We start from the raw sequence: 14,186 nt of genomic DNA on the forward strand, positions 1-14,186 counted from the left end.
GTTTCAGGGCTCTAACGCCGAAAGCCTGGGCGCCCTTAGTCAGCAGCTGAGATCTGGGAATAACCAGCAGACATATAGATTTTAAAGTACAGGTGTGAAGTGTGACCAAACCATTTGCAGTGGAAACAGAATCTGAGAAGGAGGATATTGATTCACTAAATAATTGAATGGAAACATTTTTATTTGAGATTAATTACACATTTTATTCAAACAGAAAATAAAGCATGTTTCAGCATTTTAAAGTGCATTCTAACATGATTTTAGTGTTGGCACACAGAACAAAAGATGCTGACTGAAGATTTGAGAGCAACTTTTGTTTTTATGAACAAGACTTCATCAAAACAAATCCAACCGAGTTACTGTCACTAAAATCCCCATTCAAATATTATACTGCATATTAACCTGAGCTACTGTTAGCTTGACACTCACACATTTCATATTCATTTTCACAGAAAGGAAACATTGTGCTTCACCTCTAACAAAAACAATTTACATCCTGTGTTAAACTTCAGCTAGATTAGTGTTTTTTCCAAATGCACAATAGCATGCTTCAGTAAAACTTCAAAACCAAAACAAAATGGCTGCTTTATGATATTCTTCACTTGATATGTATGAATATTACTTCCTGATCAAAGTGCACAATCGCTTTTCCTAACTTGCACAATGAAGTTAGGACATTAGCTGTTTCCCAGCCGGCTAAATGGCTGATAAAACTTATTCCAGTGATCCCTTTTGTTATGTTTCATAACTTAATTATATTTCATGGTCATTTCAGAAGAATCCACGGTGCTTATGACAAATTCGCTCTTTAAAAATCTTGAATTTCTACAACCTAAAATTAGTATTACTGATGTACTCAACTAGTCCCCATGTCTGCACGTTGTTGGACTGGGGGAGGAAGCTGGAATACCCACAGAAATCCCACACAGTCATGGGGAAAACATGCAAACTCCTCACAGAAAGGTGCCTGGCAAAGCTTGGATTCAAACCGGGAACCTTCTTGCTGTGTGAGGCAAAAGTGCTAACCCCCAGACCCTTGTGTCTCCACTACAGTTTCTGTATTGCTCAAAAAACCAAAACACCCATTGTGAGACTTGAAGCGTAGCTGCAAATAAAGCCTCAACTATTGCCGCTCACTGTGATTTAAAGGAAATTAGGGAGGCTGCAGCCACACATCTATGTTGCGGAAACATTTACATAAGGCATCAATCAATCTATACACACTAGATTTAAAAGTATGGCAGTTTTTAAAGCATCCAGTATTATAAGGCCAGCATGTTTTAACAGACCTAGCTACAATTGTATCATTCCTCCGTGTAAGAGCTGTACCATCGCACACTGGCTTTGTCAAGTGCACCTTGACAATCAAACCCTCCAGCTTTACGTTTCAGAAGGTGCCGGAGAAATGTTGGAGGAAAACCACAGGGTGGTGCTTTTCGAACTCTTTGAGTAGCCTCCTCTTGTCCTTGGCAGACATGCTCTCACTTGAGGAAATATCACATAGAAGCTGCTTGAGGCTCTCCAGGGTGGTAGCCTCACGCTGGTCCTCGTACTCCTGCGGTGTCACCTGCTGGCAGAAGGTGAATGCTGCAAAGCACATAGGAGAAGGCCTTGATGAAAAAATAATCAATAAATAATTAACTGTATGTGTCACTAAGTGTGATTAGAGACTTCAAACATTGTCTCAAAGGATAGTGTCGTGTTTCATGGAGAGTAACACATACAAGTTCTGAAGGGTTTTATATACACAAGTTTTTTGTGGTGGTGTAAGTTGTGCATATTTAGTCACAGTCGTGTTTGACTTACTGGCAATTGAATCAGGGTCTTTCCCCAGCTGCATAGTCCTCAGTGTTCTCCGCACAGCTTCAATAAGGGATGTAGGGGTCTGTAATTATTAGAGGACAAAAGAGAAAAAAGAAGAAAAAGGAATTGGTGATGGAAGCCTTTTGGTTTGTAAGAGCAGGCTTTGGTTGCTCGCAGGTTAACAAACACATGAGGCGGAACATATTGACTGAAATGCATCTGGTAACGTCGGTTTAATTTATTTGCATATTTACATAAGCAGATAGCTGTTAATAGAAATGAGCCAAAATGTCGTCTGAACCTAAAGCACTTATAAAAACTTTCACCGTTTGTGTCTGTATGTTTACAGTCTACATACATTAAGAGATCAACATAAAGTGAAGTACTGTTTTATGTCATTCTGAAAAATGTATTTCTATATATTTATTTATATTTAATTTTACTTTTGTTTAACTTCTCTACCTATCAATGTTCACAAACAAGACTGAGAGAAGAGAAGTGCACCTTGAAGAGCTCAGTGTGACTGTCCATGAGAAACAGAACCAGGGTTTCACTCTGGGATCGAGTCAGTTCGTGATTCTGGACAACTGCTCTCTGAAAAGTGCGGCATACCAAGGCCCTGTTATCAGTCTGAAAGGAAACATAACAGAATACCAGTGATTGTTAGACTACGACATATTAACTGCCTCCCCATCGTGGTAATAACACTACTAAAAAGAGCTGTGAACAAATCTAAAAATAAGTTATGTGCTTAATCATTTATTGTCTTTTTTAATATTCTATAAATGTGTGCAACAAAGCTGGAGCTGATGGTGAAATTTAGAAGGAGACGAGTGTCCTACTTGTTTCTGTAGACGACAGGCATCTGGGTGAGCTGCCGTGGCCATGAAGGCCAGTAATCTCCGCAGCTCATCTCTCACACTTCTCTCCAGAAGTCGCAAACACAACTGAGATGCTTTGATGGAATCCTGCACCTTCCCCCCATCTAGAAAGAAAGAAGACATGGTCATGAGACGGAGCAAACAGACAGGATTCTCACCCGAAGAGAATGAAGAGTAATGCTTCATATGTGCAATCACTCATCATTTGAAATCAAGTCAGAAATTGGTTCACAAATCTACACATAAATCATAAAAACCACCATTAAACATTTCAACTCTCACCCAGGAGATTCAGAATTGCAACATGTATATCCAGGTAGCGTCCTGAGAGAAGTGGAGCTTTTTCCTGTCCACTGTAGTACTTGGCAATGGTGTCAAAGAGCAGTCTCTTCTGGGTTGACATCTGCTCTGCATTTCCATCCTCTGCAGTTCCATCGCTGCCTTGGCGGAGCTGCTCCCCTGCAAACACAATCAGCTGGTCGGGGAAGAGCTCCAAACAGTCTGCTGCAGCCGACAGCCACCCATCCAACCTGAGATAAAAGGACGAAACAGAGCAAAATACAATTTTACTGTCCCGGGAGAAAAAATATGTGGACAACCAGAGCATTATTTCATTCTAGTGTGCAAAAAAAGTATTAATCAGAGCACTAACTGGGGCAGGTTCAGGGCGTCGGGCAGCTCTCTCTCCAGGCATGTGTTGGAGATAACCAGGTCCTGGGTGGTCAGAAGAGCTCTGCAGGCCTGAGGCTCAACACTGGAGGTGAGAATGCAGTCCAGCATGGGCAACTCCACTATCTGCAGCAGTTGCAGCAGCGTCTGCTGCTTCCAAACCTCATCCACCACTGTGAAAGAAATAGAAACCATTGGTGCAATATCTTTTCAATGTGCTTTTTGATCAATCTTGTACAGGATATTAGTTGTGGTGTCAAATACTAACAGACCAGCCTTACCAGCCTTGGACAGAAAAACAGAAGATGCTGCAGATGTATTTAAACCTGGTGACATGGTTGGCCGCAGGTTGATGTTCCTCAGCAGCCTCTCAACCCTCTTATCTGATGGTCCGACAGCAAGAGGATTGGAGATTGTTCTCAATTCACTTCTGCGGAGAGAATAACTCTGGTGATTCAAAATATATAAAAAGTGACTTTTTGAAGTCTTGTAGACTTAGTGCTTATATATATTAAGATCAGTTTTAGGAGGTTCACGACCCTCTGGAATAAAACGTTAAGAATATGGCCACATTCACACATACAGAGACGGTCATAGTATATTTTACTGTGTTTTTACTTTTAATTGATTCAATGACTCCTTTAAAACCCATGAAGGCAGTATTAATGATTTTCAAAGCAGACATTATCTAGTCTCACATAACAATATAAATATGTTCATATTCATATAAATTCAAAAACAAGTCCTCCAAACTGAGTATAATTAGTGAAGCTTCAATATAATAAATGAAATGTGAAAGAAACCTGGAGCTCTTCTTCCTCTTAGTCTCCAGCTCCTCTGGTGACATGTTTTCTGTGACACTAGTGCATCCCTTCATGGAAGAGCTGGGTAACACTTTATATTCCAGAAAACGGTAAAGGCTGCAGCTGCTGTCCTCAAACGTCACTTCCTTGTCTCTGCGAAACAGCTTTGTGCCCACTGGCTCAAACACCTTCGCCTCCATCAAAGCCTGGCAGAGCCGAGCAGCTTTGAGACGAGACACTTCACTCGTGCAAAACACCACATTCTGCATCAGATAGCTGAGGACGGTGTCCACAGCATCTGAGCCTGTGAAACATTCGGCATGGACTCGTAGGTGCCTCCTGCAGCGACGCACCTCCACCTGGGTTTGTAGGGCCTGGATGATGTTGTGCCACAGCTGAGTGGCACCAAAGGGCCCTGAGAAAACTATTAGAAGACACAGGGTTAGAGGAAAACGGGTCAAAATAGGTAAATAGGTAAAAATGTTCGGGCGGACTGAACCTAAAGATATTGTGAAACTAATATAAATAAATACATACAATTTTAATTAATGTAATTAAATAAAAACACAAAGGCAGGTAAACAAAGAAAGTTTAAAGGATAAAAGTAAAATAATGGAGACATACATAAATAAATAGATAGATAGTTATTATAGATTTGAGTCATAAATGAGTCATAAACAAATGATCTTATAAAAATAATGGGCCTTGATAAGTGATCACACATTAAAACTATCTGATGTGACTGATTCAAAACGCAAAGAGTTTCAAACCCTAACCCTACACACACACACACACACACACTGTATTACCGTGTATTAGATATACAGTATATATAGTGTACTATGTAGTTTACTAGAGTGAATTCACACCCAATGGTATACAGCAGATACCACATACGTGTCTGACGTGTGGAATCGATTCTCATTTAAAATACCGCACGCGAGCTTCCATCGTTCACCTGTTTCGACGTCGAGTGAAACTACGTTACGCGAAACGCATCGAGCGTTAACGTTCAGAACTCACCGTGATGTATGTTTTCACGCAAACTTCTCGTTCTGCTGTTCAACCTCCTGAAGCGAGGCGTCAAATCCACCGCCATCATGAGCTCTGCGCGTGACGTCGGCACGCTCCTGCGCTGCTTCTTCTTCTTCTTCTTCTTCCTCTGAGCGCGCACCGCCGCCCCCCACAGGCAGCACCACGCATTACACCACACTCTGCTTCACCTTGTCAGCTCAGGACTTTGAGATTGTTCAGACGGAGAATGCAAAGAAACAGAAAAAACTATTGCATTAATAAATAAAGTTAGCCTCGTTAGAAATAACAACCTATCTTGTTAATTCTGAATTCTCAAGTATATGCAGGGACACACAATAGAGATTGTTTTCTTGATCTAAAGTAACTCTTCAAGTGTGTGCTGCCACACATACATTAGCATAATAATTGCCAGTTATTTTCATATATCTACAGCATAATCACTCACCTGTAGATGAATTTATATAGAGACATATAAAGACATTTTTACCAGAGAATCTATTTAAAGATACAAAGATTCAGATACTTCCTGAATATTCCATGTAGATCAGCAACCCCTGATACTTTCTTAATGTTCGGTGATCGTCATAAAATCAATCACAATATTTTTACAGTCACCACATGTTGTAAATGCTGAATGTGTTGGGTTCTGTCTCTGTGTACAGGTCACACACTGCAGCTCTGCTCTGTACAGCCGGGGTTCAGTCTGTGGATGAGTCATGAGGTGCAGGATTGCTCACAGTCTTTTGGTAAATATCAGAATCACACAATTAAAGAAAAAACAGCAAAATAAACAGGATATTTAGTTTAATTCATAATGCTATATTTTATTCAGCAGCATATATAAGAGCAAAGACTGGATTTATAGTACTGATCAAAATTAATTTACTGTAAAGAAATTTGAACAATTATAACATCATATAGATTTGATTGCATAGCATGGATTGTGTAAACCTGTGATATGATTTTAAAAGTCATTAAAAACACCTGAAAAGGTACAAACAAAATGGTCTTCAATTGATTTGCATTACATTTGAAAAAGAGTCAGTCACTTCTGTTACAAGAGAAGCCGTGTGTGATGTGCTGCAACATATAATATTAACTTGTGGGGTGATTGTCGCACCGCTTATTTTCTTTTTCAGATTTATCAACATACAATACTTGCATTACTTTGTTATGGCAGTGTGCTGGTAGTAATGCTGCAATGTGAATGTGATAAATCAAAGAAAACAAATCGTTCATAAGAAAGAAAAAGTTCGTAAGATAAGGCAAATTGGCAGTTAACGTTTCCTTAACGTTTTTCAGAAAAATGTAATCTGATCCTGAATTTCATTCTAAACACAATAGTAAATCAACCATTATAATACCAATATACTCCAGATAATATTCTATTGAAAGTCAGTGACAAAAAACGGTCTCCACATTCATTTCTTCCAGACTGTCCTCTGGAGGTCACACTCCTCTTCGATGCTCACACCAGCACACGTCTGATGTTGCGCGTAAACTTGGTCTTGAGGTTGGTTTGGATCAATGCTATAGGAAATAAATTAAAAAAAGTAAAAATAGATTATAGATTCTCCATGTGGTGTTTCAGGATTCCCTTTTTAAGAAAATAACAGAGCAATGCAGCTGAGACTCATCTTGTAACAACAATGTGATGCTAATAATAGGCACCCTATAACAAAAAAAACCCTGTCGTAAACATAGCACTCTCATTAATCAACACATATGTTTAATTTGTATAAAAAATATTTTGACCTTTTGCAGTGTGTGTGTGTGTGTGTGTGTGCAGCTCTGTTTCAAACTCTGCTAAGCTAACAGCTGGTGGTTGCACCTTCATATTTAATGAACAGTTGTGTTGAGCTTTGCATCTAACTCTCACCAAGAATGTCAGTGTACATTAAGTCAGCATACAACAATGTGACCCGTGTACTCAACTGCATATAACTTAATTACGAGGAATAGTTTCTGATGATTGTATGAAACAATTATTTGAAATGCGCCTGTGAATCGACAAATGCGTGTAAATAATCACAAATTACAAATAAAAGAGCAATTAAAATAAAATGTCAGTTTTTTCTCTTTTCTTTTAAACATGATCTAACCTCCGAAGTCCAGAGTGTAGGAGTTTGCGTTCACTTTGAAGATCATGGTGCCGTTGGGGTCTTGCTGGAACATTTTCTCAATGTCATCGCTGGTACCTGAGGGTTCATTTGCACTTCTCTGTAGAAACAAGTTTAGCATTGAGTAGCTTAGCACTATTATTCATATTTTATACATATATAATATTTTGTAAACACCACTCTGCAGGGAACCCACCGTGTTTTTGAAGTTGTGCCAAGTTCCTCTGTCTCCCTCAAACTGCCACTGTGGTTTGGTGCCCACAGCAGTATTCTGAGAAACCGATTTGCCTTGAGAAACCCTGTTACAACAACATTGTGTAAATTATCTTATATATGAATTTGCATAAGTGAATAAGGTTAAGGCACAGGAAGCACAAACACAACAGGGGTCACCTGACAACTGCCCCTGGGCAGAGAGCTACTCTGTAATAACTATTATACCTTACCTCACACTTTTTCTAAAATTGGCTTTTAATATCTATTTTAACTGGACTGACATTTGATCGGTTTGTTTAACAAATTAAGAAACCACAAAACTCACCCTGCCCCTGCTTGGCGCTGTCGGTAAAGTGGACGGCGAGTGACTTTCCTCTCTCTGTCTGAACTCACCTGTTGCATTTCTGATAAAAGACAAAAAGGAACAATGAGAAGAAACCAACAATGTTGTATGCAGTATTCAATAATATCCAAATTGACACTCTGTGATGGACATGTGAGAAAACCTCACCTCTGAATTTAATTTCAAAAGTTCTAGCACCAATGTTGAAAGTAAAAGAGCTCAATGGGTTACTCTGGAACTTCTGCTCTATGTCCGAGCTGTTCGCCGTAGTGGGATTTCCGCCTGGATCCTGGAATAGAAAACAAACAAATCGAAACATATTCAGACTTTGTGTTCAAAACTGTTCTATAAATGTATTTGTGCACATGTAAACAAAGCTTTGTGGCCCTTTACCTTGTCTCCGTACTTGACCCACTTACTATACAAAGTGCAGAACCAGACCCACTCAGTGTTTCCATCATCCAGACGTCTCACTCTCAGCTTTTTCCCACACACTGTCATCTTGTTGAAGTCGATGTTCACAGCCCTGCACAGAGACGAAGAAATAAATCTTCCACTGGCTCCCCTCCCAACTACCCAGAGGATGAGGTCAGTAAAATTCTATTTATTGCCATTACAGTAAATGCCGGCACCAACAGTAGAAAGTATAGTTCTCAATGCTCTCTTATTTTTCTGCATATAAAAAAAATAAAAATAATTTACAGTGAGCTCTTACCCAAACTTTGTGTTGTAGATTTTAATGCTTTGGGTGTGGGGCAGGCAGTACTGGGCCTCGATCACGTGATCATTATCAACATCCTTCCAGCCGGTGCCGTCATGCAACTGCCACTGATAGAGTCGGCCATCAGTAATCTTTCGATCTGGGGAAGATATAATAAATATAAAGATTATAAAATAAACAGAACAGACTGACAACATATGCAGTGATTATTGTTTCATTTTTATTTTAAGGGGGGCGAGAAACAACTTAATTATCACACTTTTCTTCTAATTACACTACATAGATAGATAGATAGATATATAGATATACAGATAGATAGATAGATAGATAGATAGATAGATAGATAGATAGATAAACAGATAGATAGAGTAGACAGACAGAAAGATAGATAGATAGATAGATAGGAAAGCTTGGGCTCCCTCTTTAATGATCAACAGAAACATGTACAATATGTATGTGTGACTAACAGTATAACTCTTTGAATAACCAGACTAACAATATAAATACCTAAGACATAATTTAAACTAAACTAAGTTCTTATCCAGTCAACTTTTCTCTCGTCCTCCTCCTCACCTCTGGATGTAGAACGCTGTTTGGTGCCGCCGCCAGCCTGAGTGGACTTTCTTCCTTCTCTGGGGTGTTTCAGCTTACATCCGGACCCATATCGACAGTTTCCGCTCAGGGCAAACTTGCAGACGTGCCAGTAAGGGCACGCGTCACCGTCCCGACAGTGGCCCTTGTTGTAAAACCTGCAGGGCTCCTTCACTATAACCTTAAATTAAAAATATATGGGTTTTTTCATCACTGTAAATGATAATAAGTGATAATGACACTGATACAGTTTCCAACATCCTCTGTGTCAGTAAACAAACCTGAGTACCGGTGTCTGCATCTGAATCTTTGTCTCTGGCCGACTCATCACTGGCCTCAGTGGGATCTTCATTGTCAGATGCTGTAAAAAAAAAAACACATTATGTGTTTATGTTAAATAGGTGCTTTTATTCATGATACCCAGTGTTTTAATGTACACATGAGTCAATATGATCTTTAGCCTGCTTTCAACGTGAACACACACTACATGGTCAAATTATATTTTAATGAAAGTGTAGCTCCAGCTATGACACAATCATCCTCTGGGTTTAAGTCAACTTTTATATGAGATAAAACAGACGACATTACAATCATTTTATCTTGTACATTTAGAGAAGACAAGTTAAAGAGTAAAGTGAAAGTATGAGTGAAAGAAAGAGGGAGTGCTGGTCGTGGCTATAATCTCATCTGTCTCTTTCTCTCTGTCTCTCTCTATCTATCCATCTATCTATGACTAATATAGCTGGCTAAATATATTACAAGCTGTACATGGTCATAGGTAAAAGTTGAATAATAATCAGTCTAGTATATATAGTTGCAACCTATGAACACATATGGAGCTTTCTGAAAACTGAAAGTGAAACTTAATCAATTTAAAGGACTAAAGCTGTCATATATTATATTATACATTATATTAGAAAATAAAATATTAGAATATGAGTTATTCTGTTGATTTTGCTTTAATTTGATCCAGTGGCAACAAACACCGTCTCCACACACTGCTCTTGTCATGAGGCAGAGAAAAAACTATAGTGATCAAAAGAAGCTGCAAGAAGCAAATAAACTCGCACATCAAATATTAATCAGATCACACACAGTCAACTCTGCAGGAAAAACAGTGAGCAATAAAAAGACTAATGTGGAGAAGCTACTCACCGTGAGCTGTCGCCATCCTGAACTTGTTCACTGCAATGATACTTAAAATGAAAACGAAAAGAATCCCAGCAGTTTATAATAAAGCTTTCACTTTCATTTTGAGTCCTTCTAGGAAACCAGACCCACACACTTGTTAGCCAAGTTGCTGACGACTCATCTATTAATATCTGAAATGGAAAACGGACCCCAACGAGAGACTGAGCTTTAAAAAAGGTCACAACACAAGCCAAAAATATTTAACATTACTCAGATATGAAAAAATATATTTATGAATAACATTTGATTCATTTTCGATTTCATGAGAACATGAAATGGAAAATGAAAGTGTCTCAAAGTTGTGCATGAGTAAATGTAAATGTTACTTTACCTCCATGTCAAGAAAAAAATATATATATACAGATTTATTGTGATGAATAATTATTGAAAGATAAAATATTTCCCTATTAAATATGTTTTCGCTCAAAAAATTGAAATACTAAAATAAAATATATAAGTGTCTCATATTAGTGCATCTTCATGTTTCATTTTCTTACTATATCTTTAAATATGTATACTTTTAAATGTGTTTTTTGTCAAAAGTTACAAAAATAAAAAAAGTTATAAGTGATTATTTATTTCGCAGTGTGATAAACCCTCCACAGCGCTGGGTGGCGACAGTGAGCAGACTCTGCCTCCGGCACGTCCTGTTTTACGGACGTTCGTGAAGCAGCGAAGAAGAACGTAGGGTCCCTCGGAAGGAGGAACGAGCCACGAAGGACACTTGATAAAAAAAAAAAGGCCACAACAAAGAACGTCAGACGGGGAAGATGGAGTTCCATGATCACGATTACATCAGCACCACTTCTCCCAGTGGCGCCCACGTGGACTTTATATATAAAAGTAAGTATAAGCGAACTCAAGCTAGTCACAGAATCTATAACCACATTTAGACTGAAGTGCACATGTTCATCTGAAAGAGATAATCACTCCCTCAGGTTACCGCCGTCATCAGGCAGATGCTACACATGTTCTGTTCGAAGAATAAAGATTATCTATCATCCATCCATCTGTCCATCATCTATCCATCTATCATCTATCCATCATCTATCCATCATCTATCATCTATCCATCATCTATCCATCTATCATCTATCCATCATCTATCCATCTGTCTATCATCTATCCATCCATCTATCCATCCATCTGTCCATCATCTATCCATCCATCATCTATCCATCATCTATCCATCCATCTGTCCATCATCTATCCATCTATCATCTATCCATCATCTATCCATCATCTATCATCTATCCATCATCTATCTATCATCTATCCATCTGTCTATCATCTATCATCCATCCATCTATCATCCATCCATCCATCTATCCATCTATCATCTATCCATCCATCTATATATCATCTCTCATCCATCATCCATCCATCTATCCATCTATCTATCCATCTATCCATCTATCATCTATTATCTATCCATCTATTATCTATCCATCTATCCATCTATCTATCATCCATCTATCCATCTATCTATCATCTATTATCTATCCATCTATCTATCATCTATCATCCATCCATCCATCTATCTATCTAATAAACACATGCACTGTGTAATAACCAGCTCCGAGTGCAGTTTAATTTCCGTCAGGGTCTTTGTCTATCTTTTATCTTTCACTGAGCTCAAGAAGAGTGGACCGTCAGTTATTATTTTTATTCATATTTTTTCAACTCTCCAAGTATAAATTTAATTTCGTTTTTTTCCTCCTTTCTTCTCTCCCAGTGAGTCCACAAGAAGTTGAAGAGTTTGTGAAGCTGAGGGTTTGTAACTCCTCCCTCTTCTCTGGAAAAAGAAACACGTCCAGGCTGGCATGGAAGTACGTCATGGAGTCAAATGTATTAGAGAGTGAAAATAGAAAAGGTGACGGTGATGTAGCAGCAATACAAAGTACTACAATGGGATATTCTGCATATATGTCTATGTTTTTGAGGAGGTTCTATACAAAGGCACGACCCATTTTTACCTCCTATACGTATTTTAATACACTTTAAATTTTACACTTCTTCCATTGTTGAAACTGTTTATATTACTGTAACCACTTCCTGATAGATTTTCTCTATTTCCATCCTCTTTGTTTTTATATTTTCACCAATGTCCTTCTGCAGATTTGAAGTTGTAGAATATTTATTGGCATTTTATAACTAATAGCTCACTCGTGATATTTTCAGGGCCATTCTCAAGCATATGGGTTTACAACACAAGATGACCTTTAGTCAAGCATCTAAAAAATGGGAGAACATGAAGAAGAAGTACAAGGTAGTCCTTGTTTTAGATTTCTTTGGATTGATGAAACATTCGGACTAGTTTTCATCTTGACTTGATGTCATCATCTGTTTCTCCACAGGCCCTGAAGAACCCCGCAGATGGGATGAAAGTGTTCCCTGAAATGTGGGCTCACTTTCACCTGATGGACGACGCCATAGAGGGTCGGCTGGAAGGCAGCGCCCCAACACTTAAGGTTTTCTCCGGTGATAAAGACAATTGTGATTTCTTACCCATCTCCAAGCCCAAGAAGAGGAGGAGGGTATCCATGGGGATATCGCCCCCTATGACCTTGGTAGCAGACAGGCCCGAGATTGAGGTTTCACTGAACGGAGATGATGAGGAAGAGGAGGAGGAGGAAGAAGGAAGCCTGGACGTGAATCTCATCATGCAGGAGGTGGACAATGAGAGGAACGTGATGGACACCGAAAGACAGGTGATGGACAAGGAGATACGGCTGATGGAAAGGGAGCGGCTGGTACTGCAGAGGGAGAGGGCGGTGCTGGATCGGGAGGTCGCCACTCTGGAGCGAGACCGGGCCACGCTGGAGAGAGAGAGGGTGACGATAGAGCGAGAGAAGGTGGTGCTGGAGAGGGAGAAGGCGATGGTGGAGAAGGACAAAGATGCTGTGTGCAGGGAGCGGCTGGCTCTGCAGCGGGAGAGAGCCAGGCTGGAGAGACTCTTTGCACCAAGAGAAACCACAGAGGAGGCTACGGGAAACAGCAGTGAGGTGAAAGACTCTCATGCTGTGGACATGGACAGGAAGGAGCGGTTTCTTTATTTGTTTGAAAAACTTATTGAAAGTTTTTGACTGAAAAAATCTGTTTTATTCAACATTTCTGAGGTTTTTCCACTTTAGCTGCTCTCAGATCTGCTCTGAACATTCTCCACAGGGGCTGCATGTGTGAGCGCAAATGTCCGAGCGAGGGCCTCCAGACTTTCTGCTGACTTTTTCTGGCCTGTGCCCTAGCATAAAGTCGGCAGAAAGTTCGGAGGAGCCTCTGTGAGAACACCGCAGGAGGATGGTGGGGGGGCGTTGATGACTTTTTCAACACATCACAGATGCAACAATTTAATAAAAAAACCAATGTGCTGTAAAAAACATGCAGAGTTCCGTTCCGTTCCTGAAAGTCTGGACCCAAACGTCTGCACATCGTCCAGAGGTCATGTATGAAAATGGCTGTTTCTTTAAAATCCTCACTTTTTCTTAAACCTGCAACTTCTCAATGAAAACGTTGAGCCACTCCTGGTTCAGAGAGGTCTTCAAAACAACTTTATTCACTTGTGGTTATTCCATACAGAGCACACAATAGCAAGCTATTAGCATTATTCTCAACCCCATCCACAATCAAAATCAACACCCCCCCTCCCAAATCAGACAATAGTCTTTAGTTGTTTGACTCTAGACATTAGAGCCGTTGGTAGAAGCTATTGTGCATGGTTGAAACATCATTTTTTGAAATGTAATATACCAAATATTGCAGTTCATGTAAAAAATCGTGTTTTTTTCAGAATATATATTTTTATATTACAGTACAG

General features: G+C 39.4%; 3 protein-coding genes across 4 annotated transcripts; 1 reads left to right on the forward strand and 2 right to left on the reverse strand.

The window, feature by feature from the left end:
* Nucleotides 1-176: 176 nt before the first annotated feature.
* depdc4 (DEP domain containing 4) lies at nt 177-5,336 on the reverse strand. The gene is made up of 9 exons (XM_069520161.1): nt 5,180-5,336; nt 4,157-4,580; nt 3,635-3,783; nt 3,337-3,526; nt 2,967-3,214; nt 2,646-2,788; nt 2,308-2,433; nt 1,807-1,885; nt 177-1,587 (listed from the first exon to the last, which is right to left on the reverse strand). Exons 1-9 carry the CDS (start codon nt 5,256-5,258, stop codon nt 1,388-1,390), a joined length of 1,638 nt encoding a protein of 545 aa, XP_069376262.1. The 5' UTR covers nt 5,259-5,336; the 3' UTR covers nt 177-1,387.
* A 653-nt stretch (nt 5,337-5,989) lies between these two features.
* Nucleotides 5,990-10,398, reverse strand: LOC109632779 (protein mono-ADP-ribosyltransferase PARP12-like). The gene is made up of 10 exons (XM_020092217.2): nt 10,338-10,398; nt 9,464-9,543; nt 9,165-9,363; nt 8,586-8,730; nt 8,264-8,396; nt 8,039-8,159; nt 7,853-7,931; nt 7,508-7,610; nt 7,294-7,411; nt 5,990-6,721 (listed from the first exon to the last, which is right to left on the reverse strand). Exons 1-10 carry the CDS (start codon nt 10,351-10,353, stop codon nt 6,660-6,662), a joined length of 1,056 nt encoding a protein of 351 aa, XP_019947776.2. The 5' UTR covers nt 10,354-10,398; the 3' UTR covers nt 5,990-6,659.
* Nucleotides 10,399-10,484: 86 nt separating this feature from the next.
* On the forward strand, nt 10,485-13,749 carry LOC109632782 (microfibrillar-associated protein 1). Of its 2 annotated transcripts, none has more exons than XM_020092220.2 (4): nt 10,485-11,216; nt 12,108-12,201; nt 12,554-12,641; nt 12,730-13,749. In XM_020092220.2, the coding sequence occupies exons 1-4, from the start codon at nt 11,144-11,146 to the stop codon at nt 13,456-13,458; spliced, it is 984 nt and encodes a 327-aa protein (XP_019947779.1). In that variant the 5' UTR covers nt 10,485-11,143; the 3' UTR covers nt 13,459-13,749. The 2 variants fall into 2 exon arrangements, with proteins under 2 accessions (XP_019947779.1, XP_069375583.1); XM_069519482.1 differs by having other exon boundaries at nt 11,034-11,216; nt 12,108-12,245.
* The last annotated feature ends 437 nt before the right edge of the window (nt 13,750-14,186 follow it).

The sequence above is a fragment of the Paralichthys olivaceus genome, chromosome 23, assembly GCF_024713975.1.
Source record: "Paralichthys olivaceus isolate ysfri-2021 chromosome 23, ASM2471397v2, whole genome shotgun sequence".
NCBI lineage: Eukaryota > Metazoa > Chordata > Actinopteri > Pleuronectiformes > Paralichthyidae > Paralichthys > Paralichthys olivaceus.